Genomic DNA, 19,824 nt, shown 5'->3' with positions numbered 1-19,824 from the left:
ATTGGAACAAGGTTTAATGATGAAAAACAAAAGCAATGGCAGATATTTAGTACAGGGACTGGGCAGACAGGCAAGTTTACAAAAAAGAGGAAGGTCTAAGGAGAAGCAAATGGTCAGGGCAGGCAGCAAACAAGCAGAAAATGGGAGACAGGCACAAAGCCTGGGGAAGCATTAGATAACCAAAAGTTCAAGTTACAAGCTAGGGGTCAAAACAAGGGAGGCAGAATATGTAAAAATAAGGGTAGGCAGAAACTCACAGAAACTCAGGGACTCAGTATCGCAAGATTCAAGCAGGCTTAAATAGCCCCTTAATATGGGAATGAACTGCGGTTGGATCCAAACAGTTCTCAGGTGTCAGCAATGAAAAAACAAAGATGTCACTAACATTAACAGAAGAAGAAAATAACCATGAGGAACAGTGGCCAGATACCACAAGGCCCCTCATTCTATTACAGACAGTTTCTTACAAATGTACAGTACAAATCCAGGGAGTACTCACCAGTACATCTCATGCGTCCAGAACAGAAACACTCTGTGGTACAATGTAACCTGTGCCGTAAAGAAAATGTCTTCAACCAATGAGCAGCCACTTTTTGACCAACAGTGGAAATGCTGCTTTTAACTTTTAAATAAAAGTATCTTAAGTTAAAAAGCAGCATTTCCAGTGCTCCATGAAATGTGATAGTTGGTTCAATTGGCTCCTCATAAAGGAACATGTTATAACTACAACTGTACAAACATAGGTTATTATATCTCCCAGGCTTTATGCACCTACTGTATTATTCAGTTACTAAAAATATTAAACTAATAAATCATTATAATTCATCCTGACTTCAAATTTAAGGTCTGGATTATATTAAAATCGTGATATCAAAATTGTCTGTAGAGCCTGTCTGTGAAAAGTGTGCACCATAAAATTCCCTTGAGTGCCTTATAGAGCCTGTGGGTCCTCAGTTGGTCGTTCAAATAGTAATGGAAGGGATAAAAAAGTTTTATAAACAAAAAAGGAAAACTCTCAGTACGCAATGGAAAAATGGAAAATAAAAGTACAAACGGCAAATTAACAAAAAATGAGTTTACAGAATGTATCAGTTGCTATGTATATATGCATGTATAACATTATATATAAAGAGCTGCAGGGATATACAATCTTACAATGTATAAAAAGTACACACTGGGAGGATTAGTAAAATAGTAAATACAATAAATATGTCTAAATACACAGAGATAAAGTGCCATGTGGTAAGAGAGACAGAGATGTCCCTGCCCTGTCCCTGCTATGGTGCAATGTAATGTGCATCTGAAATATATTGCAGCTTTGGACAGTGAATCAGTCATATTGTTTTTCCATTTGCAGACGTGAAATCAGCTACATAGTAAGGCCAATAATTTCAAAGGCAGATACTATACTAACTATAGAGTTTAGTATCACAATAACCTTGGGTATTATACTAAAAATCATCCAAGCCATTCTTAAAGGCATTAACTGAATCAGCCATCACAACATCACCCGGCAGTGCATTCCACAACCTTACTGTCCTGACTGTGAAGAACCACCTACGTTGCTTCAAATGAAAGTTCTTTTCTTCTAGTCTGAAGGGGTGGCCTCTGGTACGGTGATCCACTTTATGGGTAAAAAGGTCCCCTGCTAATGTACTTGTAAAGTGTAATCATGTCCCCTCGCAAGCGCCTTTTTTCCAGAGAAAACAACCCCAACCTTGACAATCTACCCTCATAATTTAAGTCTTCCGTCCCTCTAACCAATTTAGTTGCACGTCTGCACTCTCTCCAGCTCATTTATATCCCTCTTAAGGACAGGAGTCCAAAACTGAACTGCATACTCCAGATGAGGCCTTACCAGGGACCTATAAAGAGGCATAATTATGTTTTCATCCCTTGAGTTAATGCCCTTTTTTATGCAAGACAGAACTTTATTTGCTTTAGTAGCCAAAGAATGACACTGCCCAGAATTAGACAACTTGTTATCTACAAAAAACTTAATTCAATCTTATTGAAAAATGCAATTATAATAATGAAAAATGTTCAAAAAGAGGTTGTAGAGGGGAACTCCGGCTTCCAGACCAAAATTTGATAAAGAGGCCCACATAACACAGAAACCCCTTATATACCCATCACAGTTCCCTGTTTCTTTGAAAAGTATGAATACATGCCATTTATATGCTGAAGGAACTAAACACTGATGTTGCAAATTGTAACAACTTCTCCACAGCTTACAGACAGCATGCAGGAACTACATAACGCACAATGCATTGCACTGTGATGTTCCTTTCCTTATTGAAATCACATGTGTTCAGGGAATTGTGGGTTTTGGAGGATGCAGGCTAAGGACAGATGGCTGCTGATACAAAGTAACAATAGTGAGCTAGCTCAGCAAAGTAGTCAGACAGATCAGCAGGCGAGCAGGGGGCTAGGCTTATGGAACTGTTCCAAACCATTAAAAATGAAAAGTCTGCATATTTTTTAATTGATATATAATGCAAAGTTGCTTGAAATTATGTTTACTTTTAAAATATGTAACTTATGTTTGTGTGGAGCTCCCCTTTAAGATATAAATCTCCACTAAGTAATGCAAATTTCAAAAGAAAAAGTAGTAACTTCTGCTATATGCTGGCAAATGCACTGAGTTTGTCATGTAAAATGGGAGACCTAGAATAAATTGCATGCTCTAAAAATTATGATATAATTGGTATCATAATTGGTGAGACTTGGTGGGATGAAACATGTGACTGGACTGTGTAGAGATTTTGACTGGGCAAAAGGTTACAAAGAAAATTATCATTGGTGTATGCTATAAACCACCTCGTATAAGTGACGAGTATGAAGCCCAGCTACTCTTGCAGATACAAGCGGCTTCACAGCTGGGTCAAGTTGTTGCTATGGGTGACTTCAATTATCCAGACATTGATTGGGGTAATGGGGTTGCCAAGACAGAAAAAGCTAGTAGGTTTGTAAATATGCTGAATGACAACTTTTTATTAACTCATTTGCATTTGTGTGGGTGAGAATTTAGGGAATAGTGATTATAACATGGTCTCCTTTGAGATTCTGTTGCAGAGGCAACTCTATAAGGGAGTAACTAAAACTAAATTTTAGACGTGCAAACTTCGACATTATAAGGGCATCTCTGCAACATACAATATTAATTGGGAAAAGCTAAAATCAATATGGAAAAGGATACTGCAGCAAGCAGTAAAAATTATTTTTTAAATATGTAAATAGTTAAAAAATGAACCAGGAAGGGATGAGACCCTTAATATTAGAGGGGGGTCAGTTGGTTGATGAGAACAAAAAAAAAGCGGAGATTCTGAATGCATATTTTTCATCTGTCTACACAAATGAGGAACCAGTTAACGAAGGTTTCCTTCTTAATAGTCCCAATTCTAGTAATATAACTAATGATGCATGGTTCACACATGAGGAAATTCAAAAGACACATGTTAAGATAAACAAAGGTCCGGGCCGGATGGTATTCATCTCAGGGTACTTAGCGAGCTTAGCTCTCTGATTGCCAAACCTCCTTACTATTTTTCAGGATTAATTGAGGTCTGGCATGGTTCTGGGATGGCAGTGGGTGTCATTTACTTTTGTTGAAGCATTTGATGCAGTGCCACACATAAATTTACTGGTTAAATTAAGGAATGTTAGCCTGGAACATAGTATTTGTACCTGGATAGAGAACTGGCTAAAATATAAACTACAAAGAGTTGTAGTAAATGGAACATTTTCTAATTGGACCAGTGTTGTTAGTGGAGTACCGCAGGGCTCTGTACTAGGTCCTTTGCTTTTCAACTGGTTTATTAATGACCTGAAGGTGGGCATTGAAAGTACTGTTTCTATTTTGGAAAACACTGCAGCAAACTGTAAAATGAGGTTCAATGTTGATAAATGCAAAGTTATGCACTTTGGCAAAAATAATATAAATGCTAATAAGTTATACACTAAATGGTAGTGTGTTAGGGGTTTTTGTAGATAACAAGTTGTCTAATTCTGGGCAGTATTATTCTGTGGCCACTAAAGCAAATAAAGTTCTATCTTGCAAAAAAACTCAAGGGTTAAAAACATAATTATGCCTCTTTATAGGTCCCTGGTGAGGCCTCATCTGGAGTATGCAGTGCAGTTTTGGACTCCAGTCCTTAAGAGGGATATAAATGAGCTGGAGAAAGTGCAGAGACGTGCAACTAAATTGGTAAGAGGGACGGAAGACTTAAATTATGAGGGTAGACTGTCAATGTTGGGGTTGTTTTCTCTGGAACAAAGGCGCTTGCGAGGGGACATGATTACACTTTACAAGTACATTAGAGGACATTATAGACAAATAGCAGGGGACCTTTTACCCATAAAGATTATCACCGTACGAGAGGCCACCCCTTCAGACTAGAAGAAAAGAACTTTCATTTGAAGCAGTATAGGTGGATCTTCACAGTGAGGACAGTGAGTGGAATGCACTGCCGGGTGACGTTGTAATGGCTGATTCTGTTAATGCCTTTAAATTTATGTTACGATCAGCGGTTCAAGGTTACGCTAACGATCGGAAATGTGCAATTAAAGTAAAATGGCCGTATATGCAGCAGCAAACACATTACACTACACAAGGCCAGGGAACCTTAATAAATGTTTTCTAATGCCCTACACATGTGCTCACAGTATAGTTTAGGTGCCATATGTTGTGAAATGTAGGGGGGAAGGAGGGTACCCTAAAAAAAGTTTTTGCTCTTTTTCAGCCTATCACCCTTAAAAAAGTAAAAGACGCCAGCGTTTTTTGATACTTAGAAAAAATTTCAACTTTTTTTGGAGCAATCCCTACCTACTCTATTGCACTTCGCCTGGTCTAAGGTGGCGTAAAGTCTGGCGCAAGAGGTAACGGTCACGAAAATCTGCAACTTAGTGAATTAGCGTAGTTAGGTCCCTTCGCCATAGCGCAACTTCGCCTAGCGTAAGGGTGAGAAGTAGTGCTAGAGTAGGCCCACTTCGCTAGCGAATTTATGCCAGCGCCGTTATTCAAACAGCGAAGTAACGAAATGACGTCACGCTGGCTTAGTAAATTTGCCCCTTAATATCAAAGGCTATTGTGATACTAAACTCTATAGTTAGTATAGGTATGGGTATATAGAATTTATCACTTCACACAGGTGAGTGTAATCAAATTATAGACCTGAATTCTCTGCAGGTTAGTGTTCATTAAAGAACCAATATAATATAAACAGAGGGACAGGGAAAGTAGAGGACTTTAGAACCCTGTACACTCCAAGCTAACCAGTTCAGATGAAAATATTAGATAAAGTTTGTGTAAAATAACTTAAAACGTAACTTTTAATCCAAATAAGTTAAAAGCACACCCGCACCCATACAGACAATGCCGAGACTGACTCCAATAAATCTATATGGAAGTCCAGGACCGTGTCCCTAAAAATACATACATTTAAAAGCACGCAGACGGAATTTAAAAGAGAGGCCGATAAGCTGTATAAAAGATTCAAACAGAGAGGATACAGCCACAATTCCCTCAAGAGAGCATATAAGAGAGCTTTAGAGGCAGATAGGAATCAGTTACTGATCCCCAAAAAATCTAAAGAAACGAATGAGCCTAACAATAAAATAATAAGATTTATAGGAAATTATTGTTTTGAGCACAAGGAGATTCGACAGATACTATCCAACCATTGGCAGATTCTCGAACAGGATAAGGATCTGTCCAGCATAATAGGAACAAAACCCACAATCACATTCAGACGCAGTAAAAATCTGCGTGACCAACTAGTACATAGCCATCTGAGAAGGAATGTAAAACCAACATGGCTAGAGAATAGAACCAAAGGGTGTCACAAGTGTGGCAGGTGCTTGGCCTGTCCATATATTGAAAAAGCTCTGACATATCTCGGAAGAGAAGACAAACCGGTATATACTCTGGAGCATTTTATGAATTGTAAAACATCAGGGGTAATATATGTGATGACAGGTGGCATAGGTGGACGGTGGGCGACTAGCTCCCACTTGTTCCCCACGTAGCTAGGTAGAATTTTCGCTGGGGAATGACTGGAAGGGAGGTTTTGGGGAATGGCCATAGCAACATGGCAGACACTTTAACACTTTAGTGGTCAGGCTGCAAAGAGAACGCTGACTACACGGTTTGTCCATCGACCTATCCTATGCCTGGTTTTTAAATGTATGTATTTTTAGGGACACGGTCCTGGACTTCCATATAGATTTATTGGAGTCAGTATATAGAATTTATGTAAAAGTAGGGAGGGAGGTTTGTGTATGGATGCTGGGTTTCATTTGGAGTGTTGAACTTAATGGACTTTGTCATTTTTTCAACCCGATTTAACTATGTAACTATGAAAAACCCTAAAATTCATAGTTTCTGATCAATAACAGTCCCAACCTTCAAACTCGTGTTTATTTTCTCAACTTCATTTGCAGACAAAGTAAACTTCTGGTCTCAGCAGAAAAGAAGGCAACTGAAAATAAACAGAATTGTAAATTGGTGCAAATTGCAGTGTCTGACATTAAAGCTTTTCACAGTGTTTTTTCGGCAGTTAAGATATTTAGAGAGTAGGAAATAAAAGGACCTTATAAAGAAAACCAAATACTTGAAAGACTATATAAAGTATTTTTAAATGTGGATCTGGAGTAATTACCAGTATGAAAGCCATATGAATAAAATACACTTGAAAGCTTTGCTATCTCACATTTGTGTTTATTTTAATGGAGTGGACAAAATGAATTACACAGATCCGATCAAATGTTTTCTTGCATTGGAAACAAAAATGTGAAACATGTGTGCAATGACTTTATCTTTAAAATGCACTGAGGCTTATTGATGTGATAGTATTGCTTAAAAGACGTTGCCACTTTATATATACTGTATATACAGTATATAGATAGTGATGGGCGAATTTTCGCCTGCCACGAATCGCGCAAATTCACCGCGAATTCACGCCTGCCGAATAAATTCGCCCATCACTATATATAGATATATATATCTATATATAATACACAAAAGCCATGAATGTCCTGTAAATTATATCCTTATAAACGGTGAGTTCTGATGTCATCAGTTATAAACGGTGAGTTCTGATGTCATTTCTGTCACATGACTTGCTGAAATGTGTGTATTATAATAAATAAAGTACCCCCAGTTGTAAAATATGAGGATATTAGAAGTTACCTCGGAGTTTCATGACCTGTATAAAAACACTCGGCCTTCGGCCTCGTGTTTTTATATGGTCATGAAACTCCTCGGTAACTTATAATATCCTTATATTTTACAAAAGGGGGTACTTTATTCACTATATATATACTGTATATATATACTATATATATATATATATATATATATAAATATATATATATATATATATATATATAATGTATATATATATAAATATATATATATATATATATATATATATATATATATATATATATATATATATATATATAAAACCAACGTTTCGGTTAACTCTTGTATTGCTGGAAATCTGCCAGCTTAATTGTAAGTGCCTTTGTCTATCCACTATAACAAAATAATGTATCTGTTCTGCCCCACATCAAGGGTTGAAGAATCATTACTACTTCAACAAGCTAGAATCTGTATAGCTAGTTACGTAACAGCGCCAATAAAGTTCTTAATTATGCAACTACAGTGCATTGTGGGTAGCTAGTGCATTCTGGGAAGGAGAAGGGAGCCACCATACTGTTTACAGCACATTAGCAAAGCTCTCCTAGCATTCCTGCTTCTTAAATCTCCACTACCCCACAGCCAGCATATCTGGTAAGAGTTTTACAAGTCTCAGGATAGTCTGTTCTTTAGTGATGTTTTAGATAGTTCTAATCTGCACTTAGTAGTTGTTACGCTAGTAGATAGCCAGTCATGCGGCCTTATAGGTCGTCAGCCATCTTCAACATGTGCTTAGTGCTATGTAATATGTTCAGACTTGCTGATTTAGAATGAATGCTGCTGTATATGTTATTCATATGTTTTTGCTATATACTTATACAAACCATTTGTATCTTTATAGTTTTACCACATGAACATACATCGACACACATACGTCGATGCTCCTGTTTACTAATTGCAACTGACCACTTACAGTCAAACAACCTGTTATCAATAAACAAGTTAGATTACAAGACGGTCTGCTTATTTGGAAGACAGGGATGGTTAAGCTGAATGTTGGATTGCACACTGTGAGAACGTGTATGAAGGCAAAACAGTAAAACAGATGCTGGTCAGCAACGATAGTGGATGTGACCAAACGGAGCTGCCATCACACACACGGTTCTGCGTATACGATTGCAGCATCTACCACACGGTCAGTGACAAGAAGTGAGAGTGCAGCTACACACGATCCAGACCACGCCGAAGCCCGGTCCTATATAGACCGAGTCCACAAAGAGACATTAAGCGGCCGGCAGAACAGGCACAATGTCTGTTAGCCGAGCATCATCATACAAAACCAGATCACGAGCAAGCTGCTCTAGCAAATCCTCCGTAAAAGAAATGGCTGCTCTCGCACGTGCAGAAGCTGAAGCTGCAAAAGTAAAGTCTTCCTTCGCTGCACAAGAGATGCAACTAAAGAAAGAGAGGGCATCATTAGAAAAGGAACGAGTAGATCTGCAAGCGTCGCTAGAAAGACTAGCCGCAGAGAAAGAAGCGGCAGCCGCAATAGCCAAAGCAGAATACCTGGAAGCCCTGGAGTTTTCCGGATCTGAGAAACACAGCCGAGTACTTGGGCCAGACCTAGACGAACAAGATCCAGCCCAGCGTGTCTCAGAATACGTCCACCAACACCCCAAGACAGAGGGCAACTATGAGCCAGGACATCAGCCAGCTTATAAAGAGTGCCAAAGATCTTACCTTGAACCACAGTACCTTAGGCAGGACGATATGCGACCAAACGATGCTGACAACTACCGCCCTATGGAGCAGAGACTACAACCTTTGCCCCAAATTAAAGGGACACCTTTTGCATCAGAACGGCATTATACTGACTGCTCTAAGCCAGAAGCTCTTAAAAGGTATGGTAATACACCACACGTGCAGCATAACAGCACACCGGATTGTACTAATGCTAACTGGGCCATCATGGACTTTGCTAAGTTCTTTGCTAAACGGGAGCTGGTTACCAAGGGACTTACAAAGTTCACCGATCAGGCCGAGAATTACAGGTCATGGCGAGCCTCCTTCCAAAACGCCATAAGAGACTTAGACCTTTCCCACCAGGAAGAGTTAGACCTCCTGGTAAAGTGGCTTGGAATCGAGTCTGTTGAACACGCCAAAAGAATCAGAGACATTAACATAAACTATCCTGACAGAGGCCTAAAGATGGTGTGGGAAAGACTTGATGAGTGTTACGGGTCCATAGAAGCCATTGAAAATGCTTTGTTCAAAAGGATTGATAACTTTCCCAGAAAAGTGGGTAGGGGTTACCAGAAGCTCAGAGAGCTCAGTGACTTGTTAAGAGAGGTACAGGTTGCTCAAGAAGAAGGAGATCTACCTGGGCTAGCTTTCCTAGACACCGCCAGAGGGGTCAATCCTATTGTTCAAAAACTCCCTTATAACCTACAAGAGAAGTGGGTCACACATGGTTCTACTTATAAACGGGTTCATAATGTACCATTTCCCCCCTTTGAGGTGTTTGTAAACTTTGTTAGTGAACAGGCAAGAATCAGAAATGATCCCAGTTTTGATCTCACAATGTCATGCCCCACTACCCCTGGTGTCAGACCTCATAAAACACCAGTGGCAGTCCACAAAACTAACATTGCCTCCACAGGTTCTCCATACAAGCCGTCTAAGTCTTCTCAAGAAGGGAACGGACACAGAGATCTTAACAAAGAATGCCCCCTGCACAAGAAACCACATTCTTTACTAAAATGCAGAGCCTTCAGAGAAAAGACTTTAGAAGACCGCAAACAGTTCCTCAAAGACAACAACATCTGCTTCAGGTGCTGCACTACAACATCGCACTTTGCCAGGAACTGTGAGGTCAGGGTGTCATGCTCAGAATGTGGTAGTACAGAACACAATATGGCTTTACACCCTGGGCCACCCTCTCAGGCAGTACACCAAACAGAGGATCATGAAAAGAAGCAGATAGACACCGACAAAACCAACACAGTAGTCACTTCTCAGTGTACCGAGATCTGTAAAGGAGTGGTAGGAGGAAAGTCCTGCTCAAAAATCTGCCTTGTCAGAGTTTACCCGGCCAGTCACCGAGATAAGGCGATCAAGGCATACGCAATCTTAGACGATCAAAGCAACCGGTCTTTAGCAAAATCCACCTTTTTTGACACCTTCAACATCACAGGACCCGGTTCTCCCTACTCCTTAAGGACATGTACAGGTACAGTGGAGACGGCGGGGAGGAAGGCAACGGGATACAAGGTAGAGTCCATAGATGGGCAGACCTGCTTGTCACTGCCAACCATACTGGAGTGCAACCAAATTCCTGACAACCGTTCTGAGATACCTACACCAGAAGTAGCAGCATACCACCCCCACCTGAAGCGTATAGCTCACCAGATACCAGAACTGGATCCAGAAGCACCAATAGCCTTACTCCTAGGAAGAGACATACTACGTGTTCACAAGGCTAGAGGACAGATTAACGGTTCCCAAAACGCTCCATACGCCCAGAGACTTGACCTAGGGTGGGTCATCGTAGGAGACGTCTGTCTAGGAGGAGCACACAAGCCGATCTCTGTCAACAGCATGCTCACCAACACACTTGAAAGTAGACGTCCTTCCTTATTCCAACCATGTCAGAACAGTTTCCTGATAAAAGAAATGCCACATAGAGATCCTGTCCCTTGTCCCTTCATGGATCCGTCCAGCGAAGACCACGCCTGCGATGGTGAACGAGATCACTTAGGGTGTACAGTTTTCCATAGGTCAAGAGAAGACAACAAGGTCGCAATGTCCATAGAAGACAGACTGTTCTTGGAGATCATGGATCAAGGAATGACAAAGGACAATTCAAAAAGCTGGGTCGCGCCTTTACCATTTAGACCCCAGAGACAACGCTTACCTGACAACAAAGAACTTGTCTATAACAGATTTATCTCCCTCAAGCACAAACTTCAGAAGACACCAGAGATGAAAGAACATTTCAGAACATTTTATGTCTACGTCTCCAATCGAGTGCTGAGGATCAGGAGATCCACTAGTCCTCAACAGTGGCACTACGTGCCTACACAACATAATCCCGCAGACCACGCAAACAGATCCGTTGCAGCCTGCCACCCGAAAGCCACAACATGGTTCACAGGTCCTGCGTTCCTGTACCGTTCAACAGCTTGCAACATCGGATGTGACACATTTGAATTGATAGACCCAGACGCAGATGAGGAGATCCAACCCGAAGTGTCTGTTCTTAACACAGTGACTTCTGATCGTCAACTCGAATCCCATCGTTTCAGCAGGTTCTCCACCTGGATGTCTCTGGTCCGTGCGATAGCCATCTTGATTCATATAGCTAAGTCCTACACATCTACATTACCTGTGAGTCAGAAACCTTGTAAAGGTTGGCATCACTGCAAGAACGCCATGTTACTCACACAGAGGACCAGCACCCTGAGTGCTCCATCTGGAGAATTTACTGAAAAAGACCTGTATAGACGTCAATGGAGGCAGGTGCAAAGTCTTTCTAATGTCTTCTGGGACAAATGGAGAAAAGAGTATGTCTCTACCTTGCAGTCAAGAATTAAGTGGCAAACTAACAAGCCGAACATCAGACCTGGGGATGTCGTGCTCATGAAAAACCACCAATCACATCGGAACGAGTGGCCACTGGGCCTCATCACCAACACGTTTCCAAGCAAGGATGGGAATGTACGTAAGGCCGAGGTCAAAATCTGGAAGCTTGGCGAGTGCAAACTATTCCTCAGACCAACAGCCACTCGTGTTGTTGTTTTCACCTGAGAAGACAAGTAGTGACGTCCGTTGACGCCAGACGGGGAGTGTTCTGCCCCACATCAAGGGTTGAAGAATCATTACTACTTCAACAAGCTAGAATCTGTATAGCTAGTTACGTAACAGCGCCAGCTAGCGGCAGTAGAAATCCACTGCAACCTATGTTTCTTACATTTGTATAAATAAAGTTCTTAATTATGCAACTACAGTGCATTGTGGGTAGCTAGTGCATTCTGGGAAGGAGAAGGGAGCCACCATACTGTTTACAGCACATTAGCAAAGCTCTCCTAGCATTCCTGCTTCTTAAATCTCCACTACCCCACAGCCAGCATATCTGGTAAGAGTTTTACAAGTCTCAGGATAGTCTGTTCTTTAGTGATGTTTTAGATAGTTCTAATCTGCACTTAGTAGTTGTTACGCTAGTAGATAGCCAGTCATGCGGCCTTATAGGTCGTCAGCCATCTTCAACATGTGCTTAGTGCTATGTAATATGTTCAGACTTGCTGATTTAGAATGAATGCTGCTGTATATGTTATTCATATGTTTTTGCTATATACTTATACAAACCATTTGTATCTTTATAGTTTTACCACATGAACATACATCGACACACATACGTCGATGCTCCTGTTTACTAATTGCAACTGACCACTTACAGTCAAACAACCTGTTATCAATAAACAAGTTAGATTACAAGACGGTCTGCTTATTTGGAAGACAGGGATGGTTAAGCTGAATGTTGGATTGCACACTGTGAGAACGTGTATGAAGGCAAAACAGTATCTTTAAACCTTATAAATATCATAAAAATACCACAGAGCATAAAGTATTGTAAGGTGCTAGATAATGTGCTAAGATATTTGAAATATATTCAAAAATATTTTAAAAACAACCAAAGCCATACATAACTTCTTTATGATACCCACAACCTGTATCTCAATTAACCCCATAATTCATCTGTCTGTAAACATTATAAGGTATCAACACATATTGAAGCAATAAAACATTCCTAAGTTCAATGCATGGTTATTCATATTTAGATCCCAGGACCCCTGCTGAGGAAAATAATGCACCATGCAAACAATTTAATTGAGAACCTCATCTTGTATCTAAGAAACAGTTCAATTGTAGCATTCTATTCCGCCCTCTTGGGGCCACACAACCCAGTTCAAATGTCAAGTAAACTTTAATACAGTCAATAGGCATGCATTTAAAAGTTAAAATGGGGTGAATTGCATTTATCCAGTATTGAGCAACTCATTGGAAATATCCTGTTTCACTTTTTTCATAATTAGGATCCAAAGCTGCTCGTATTATGGCTCGATGCATGCTAATCCTATCTTTTAGTGGTCTAGAGGTCTTGCCACAATACAACAACCCACATGGGCATTTTATACATTCTGGGAATGGCATGTCAACCTGTGCTTAATCTTATATAGTTTTCCACTGTGTGTGTGTGATAAAATGTATCCCCCAAAATCAATGTGTTGCACATGACACAATTGCCACATTTATATACTCTGCATTTAAGGGATCCTGACTATGAGATGAATAAGTTGCCAGAAAGCATTTCAAGTCACATGACATGAGGCAGCTGGGAAATTGACAAAATGTCTAGCCCGATGTCAGATTTCAAAATTGAATATAACAAAATCTGTTTGCTCTTTTGAGAAATGGATTTCAGTGCAGAATTCTGCTGGAGCAGCACTATTAACTGATTCATTTTGAAAAAAAAAAAAAATTTCCCATGACAGTTTCCCTTTAACAATTATGTCTTACACTTTTTTTCGGAATATTTGAAGTGGGACATGCTATAGCACTTTGTAGTCCCAGTCGGTAGAAAAATTTAAAAGTGTGAAAAAAGAATGAAGTTGAGGTTGTTTTTGTACACAGAAAAAGGGAACATGGTTGTATTGTGGGTTGTTAGCATGCACATGGATCTATGTTTTGCAAGGACATATGTACCTGGAATAGTGGACTTGAAGCACGCAACCACTTGCAGCATGAAGGGCAAAGGCAGTTCCATGATTTTCGAGAGCAGCAAGTCCTTTTTATAGTGTTGCTATGTCTGGGTGTGGTGTATAATTAATAACCTTTGATTGGCTGTGATAAGCCAATAGAAGATGTTGATAGAAAGTTTAGACAACATGGAGCTTTAGAGAATAACCAGAAGTTATTTGCCACATGAAAAAAAAATGAAAAAGTTATGAATTTAACTTATGTTGTATTAATGAAATGGTAGATGGAGGTAGACTTTTGAGTGTTGAGTTGTAGTGTGATTTGCAAAGAAAAGAGCAATAACAACCGTTTCCACACAAAACAGGAGTCAAAAACAGAAAAAGCAATAACATAGTACTGCTGAACTGAGCGTTTTTCTATTTCACAATGAATTTAATTAGGTACAAGAATGCATTTTATACAGCAGGTAAACACATATTTTCTTTATTGAACATTTAGCGCATTGTAATGAATTGAGACCATAATTTCAACCAAAAACAGTGATTGATCAGGTTAGTGACTGCTATTATTCTGAACACAAGGCCAAGTATATGGTCTGGAGGGTGCAGATTTCTTTATCTTACTTTATTTCAAATTACTTATTTACAACTGTGAAAATGGATAGAAGGATATTTTCTTGGGTTAAAAGTGAAAAGAGAACTTTGGGAACTGGGAAGAAAGTCTAAAAACAAAAAATGGCAGTGAAGAAAGTATTAAGCAAAGGAAAGCAGAGTTCAGGTGAAGTTAGAAATAATGGCTTGGATACGGAGGGAGTGATGAATGTAGTCTACATATTTGGAGGAATCCTCTGTTTTGTTTTTGCCCCTGTTCATTTTGCATGGTGCGACTAGCCCACAGAATGATTCCAGAGCTGTGTGCAAAAAGGTGGCACCAGTTTGGAGTCTTACCCTTGTGAGGCCCTGGAGGAGAGAGGGTCCAGTACATGTGCTGCAGAGAGGTGGCGTGATACTGCGCTACGAAATATGTTGGTGCTATATAAATATGTTAATAATAATAAATATTGAATGATGAGTTGGACAGCACAGTTCCTGGACTGCAATGAGATAGCAGTAGCGTTTGCAGGGGCTCTGGAGGCAACAGAGGAGACCAGGACTGAGGAAGGGGCAAGGGGTACTGGGAAAGGTAAAAGGCTGTGTGTGGTAAAAGGACAATCAGAAAATAAGAAAAAAGGAAGAAAAGGCCATGTCACATAATTTAAACACATGACTTATTGCTGCCTTTACAGATTCTTACTGTTTTTGCTTCAACTTGTACCTACTATGCTCAGCTGCTCTACTGATCCCTCTTTGTGCAGATATGTTTTGGTAAAATGGGTGCAGTATTTAGGGGTGTGTATACAAATACATTTTAATGGTTTATACTCACTGCTTAAACAGACCCCATAGTTATACAATTATGTAAATTGTGAGAAACCTTATGGTCTTTGCAATAAATTGTTTTCCTACAAGCTTGGCACCTAGTTATTATATACAGGCTTAGTCTTGATGACTTTGCCCCCCCCTCCAAAAAAAATTCCGTGGATGCCCATTAATAATGTTGGATGTGTGGAGGCATGTCACTCAGACACCTCATTCAGCTCATGCAAAATAAGGCGTTCCGGCAAGCAGTAAGGTAGTTAGTAAGGACAGGGCCCTTAGTACTCTTGCACTTACATTCATGGTCTAAGTGCAGTATCCCATAAAGCCAATCAGGATGTAGGATTTACTGGTCACCTGTTTAAAAGCAAACATATTATTAGCTGCTATGGGTTACTGAGCCTATTTTTATAGCCTTTTATTACATATGGTGGTAAGTGTAAGTAGTTTGTGTATTCTATAATTCCCAGGTGAAAAGCCTTAGATTTATCAACAATGAATCTCAGCTGCTACCAAAGTTGTCAGTTTGTTCAGATTCCATTGCAAGGAGGACACATCCAGGATAGAATGAATTGGTCTATATAGATGTGTGTCATTTGCAGATGTTACATAGATACAGTACATTGGGATACAATATGATGATTCTTCTTAGTCACTGCATGCAGGTGTCGTCTCTGTGTCTCTATGGGGAATCATACAGGGAACAATAATGGGTATATTTATTTAAGGGTCGAATTAAAAATTTGAATGTTAAAAAAAAATTTATGGTCAAAACTGTCAAATTTGACTAGGGAATTATTCAAACTCGATTTGAGTTTTTTTTAAAAAAAAATCGAATTTGATTTTTGAGATTTATTATACCCTGGCCCTTTATGAATTCGTAATTGACTATTCGCCACCTAAAAATTGTTCAAGGAACATCTGCCATTGACTTCTACATGATTTTAGCTGGAGTATTTTCAGATTCAAATTTTAAGCAGCTTCAGAGCATAATAAATCTCAAAAAAAATTAGTTTTTTTCATCTAAAAATTTTAGTTTTTCTCTCGACCAGAAAAATGCAAAGTTTCATAAGTAGGCCCCTTATTTAGTAAACATCATATCAAGCTCATATCTACATTTCCCTTGCTCTTAACCATACCTTCCTGTATGGCACAAATTAAGATTACTACATTATTACAATAATCACCTATAAATGATTGCATTGTCTATTGTCTCCCAATGCCATTGTTATAGGGAAACATACTGTTATGCCATAGTGCTACGAAATCAGGAAGAATCCAGTAATTCTAGTAATATACCTCACATTCAAGGACAAGAAAACATTTTTGATGACAATTCAAAATAATTTTATATTAGAAAAAGAGCTTTCCATACTCCTTCTGTGTGTTTTTGTTCCAGTTGAAGCTGTGAGGCAGATGGAATGTGAGATTACAGGACCCAGATTTTACCAATTTGTCCCTTGACAACTCAGAACACAACAAAGGGGGTCTGTGAATTTACTAATAGTGATGCATGATGGCCAGGCACTTGCTTTATCTAATCTAAGGTCCAATCCTATGTAACAAGTTTTATAAAAATTTAGCTAACTACTCTTTTTTCACTTTCCAGAAACAGATTAGGACTGTCCTTTGCTGTCGAAAGAATGGCACACTGTGAAAGGGCATTGAAGTCTGCTGACTGACCAGTTGGTTATGAACAGTTTAAATCATGGGAATACTATTCAATAAATGGAATGAAACACTGAGTTATAGTATACTTGTTTGTTTTTAATTCCATTAGTGATGGTTCCTTTTTTAATTAAGAAATATGATATTTTTAAAAACATTTTCCAAGTATGTGCTTTTTAAATGGAAAGTCCATCAAAGTACAAAAAGGTTAGCATGACTGCACATGGGTAGAAATGACCCATGTAGTGTTTTTCACTGCTAATAAAAGAAATGTATGCAGTTTGAAAATACTGCTTTGAACCTGTTTATTCCAACTTTATTACAGTATCTTATACCTTTTGGGAGTGTGACACAGGCTCCTAGGAATTCACAGCGATACACTTTTTGAACTTATACACTTGGACCAGCAATTTGTCTTACTTTCGTAGACATTACCTTGCCATGTAGCTGGCTTTTTGACTTATTTGGCCTCCAAGTGGTTCACACTGGGTCCCCATAAGCTGGGAGAAAATGTATTTTTTTAAAATAAGAGAAATTATTATTAGATATATATATATAGGGCTGTTGATCACTTTTTTGGGGAGGCTTGGCCTAAAATCGTTTTTATTCTCCCTACCTATGCTCACATGGAGAGGACGGCATACTCTCCTTGATGCAGTACTTGACCCATCAAATTTTTGGGCCAAAAAAAGCAATCTAACTGGGTTAATATTTCCCTAATGCAAGGAAATCAGGTTCCATATTTATATAATATACTATTTGCTGGCTTTTCATTATGTTCTTGAAAGCTTTGTGTCTATTGTCTTAGTTTATTGTGAACTCTCATTCATGGTCAATAAGTTTCAGTAATGCTCCACCAAGTCTGTTACAAAACTTGAGATGTACCTACAGTTCTGCTCTTTCCCAGACACAATTCCACTCTAAACAAGCTACAGCTCCTCAGTCTCCCAGCCACAGAGACACTTCACAGTCTTAGCATCTGAGCTGCAGGTCAGTAAAAAAAAACCCTCTCTATTTTTCTTAACTTTCTTTTTAATACAAAACAAAAAATCCCTCTATCCTCTGCCTACAATGAGCCCAGTTCTATAGGCATAAATGACCCAAGTTTTAGCTCTACAGCTAATAATGGACACAACTAACTTCTCTTAATACTATAAGGTATAGCTGAACAGTATAGCTGAACGCTGCATTCATAGGTCTGCCCTAGGTATGTACACTCAATCCTATGCTTCACTTTAATAAACAGGTTACCTTTGCTAAAGAATTTGTGTTCTAAATAATAGATGCCTACTTTGTCCAGTTACAGTACTTCTCCATCAATAGATTATTCAGCATGTGTGAATTACAAAAGGTTAGTGTGTTTTCCAAAAAGTGTTATCTTGTATTCACTGCTGAAAACCCCATGATTAATCAAAGCTATTTATTTTGTAGGATGGCACATTTGATAATGAAGGTCACACCGATGTAAACTTTTCACAAAGGAAGTCCATAGAAAACAAAACCTTAATGGTTTATTTTCTTAGAATATCTGCAATGGCACAAATATCTAGCTAAACTCTGTCTATCGCCCTAGTCTTTGAAATCACAATTGTTTCTTTGTTTCATGATTATATTAATGTTTTAATTTGCCTATAAAAATGTCTGTTGCTGGCTGGGGTATCCCTTGCTTTCCAGTCATTCTACTCCCCCTGGTGTATATCTCTCATAATAATGTCCATGCTTAGGTAAGATATTCTGTTGCACATTGTACAATAGCGATGTGATCTGTAGAGTTGTCTTAAATTATTACTTTATAATATAATTATGGCATAACCTCCACTATTTATTCACAATAAAGGAAAGTAAGCTTATTTATAAGAAGAAGCTGTTAAATTAAATCTTAACGGAAAGGTCTAGAGGTAATGTAATAGCTGCAAAGCTTGATCCAGTTATAGTAACCCACAGCAACCCTGAGCAGGATGGCATTTACTTTTCTACAGTGCTTCAGCATTTTAAGCACTGCTGCAATCCACTGCTCAACCACACATCAGTCAGTTGTTGCTAGACTACAAATCCCAGCATATCTTAATTTATTATGTAGGTTAAAGCATGCTGGAAGCTGTAGTCTAGCAACATCAAGGTTGTGTTCTTAAAGCGACATTGCTCAATAAAGGGAGAATCCCACCTTATTTCTGAAGTTCTGAGTCCATGCTATTTGTTCCTACCATTTTTGGAAAGCCAAATCCGCACAGACTTGTACCCCCTCTTTCCAAAAAACCTCTTGTGCAGGAGAAGTCTCAATATGATTGTAACAAAATTTGAACGCCGCAACTTTTTCAATTTGATGCCCAAATACAGCAACTTTTTCGGATTTGGCGACTGAAAACCACGACTTTTTCGGAAACCCAGAGCAATTCAGGATATCTTCGGGACGCCTGCCATTGACTTCTACATGATCTCGGCAGGTCTGAGTTGGCATACTTTTTTATTCTGACTTTTAAAACCATCGGACTTAAAATCCAGAAAAAGGGTTTTTTTTCTGAATAAATTGTGTTTTCCCCTTTAAAAGTCTGACTATAAAAAATTAGGACTAATTAATAACCCCCCTTAGAGTAGGAGGCATTTAACAAATTTTTCTTAACACTGAACTTGCATCACCTTTATCCCCATGTTTGATTGCAGTGCAGTATAAAGCCCAAATTACACATTAATTGCCATATGTAAGATAATAGCAGGATAACTGATATAAAGGTGTTCAGTAATGCTTCTATGATCAAAAACAATTAAATAATAACAGGTACTAGGGGAAAAACTTGTGGTTAAATCTCAGAATGATGTTTATATAATCCCCTGACGTGGAAGCTG

General features: G+C 39.0%; 1 protein-coding gene across 1 annotated transcript; it reads left to right on the top strand.

The window, feature by feature from the left end:
- Window positions 1–7,674: 7,674 nt before the first annotated feature.
- Window positions 7,675–12,634, top strand: LOC108715517. The gene is made up of 3 exons (XM_041579650.1): window positions 7,675–7,795; window positions 8,043–12,275; window positions 12,523–12,634. The coding sequence occupies exon 2, from the start codon at window positions 8,450–8,452 to the stop codon at window positions 11,945–11,947; it is 3,498 nt and encodes a 1,165-aa protein (XP_041435584.1). The 5' UTR covers window positions 7,675–7,795; window positions 8,043–8,449; the 3' UTR covers window positions 11,948–12,275; window positions 12,523–12,634.
- The last annotated feature ends 7,190 nt before the right edge of the window (window positions 12,635–19,824 follow it).

Source organism: Xenopus laevis, chromosome 1S, assembly GCF_017654675.1.
Source record: "Xenopus laevis strain J_2021 chromosome 1S, Xenopus_laevis_v10.1, whole genome shotgun sequence".
Lineage (NCBI taxonomy): Eukaryota > Metazoa > Chordata > Amphibia > Anura > Pipidae > Xenopus > Xenopus laevis.
The sequence above is the reverse complement of the archived record's forward strand: the minus strand, read 5'-3'. Positions and strand labels throughout refer to the sequence as shown.

Excerpts from the sequence above, each read along its gene's own strand:
- LOC108715517 (XM_041579650.1), top strand. The coding sequence starts at position 8,450 with ATGTCTGTTAGCCGAGCATCATCATACAAAACCAGATCACGAGCAAGC.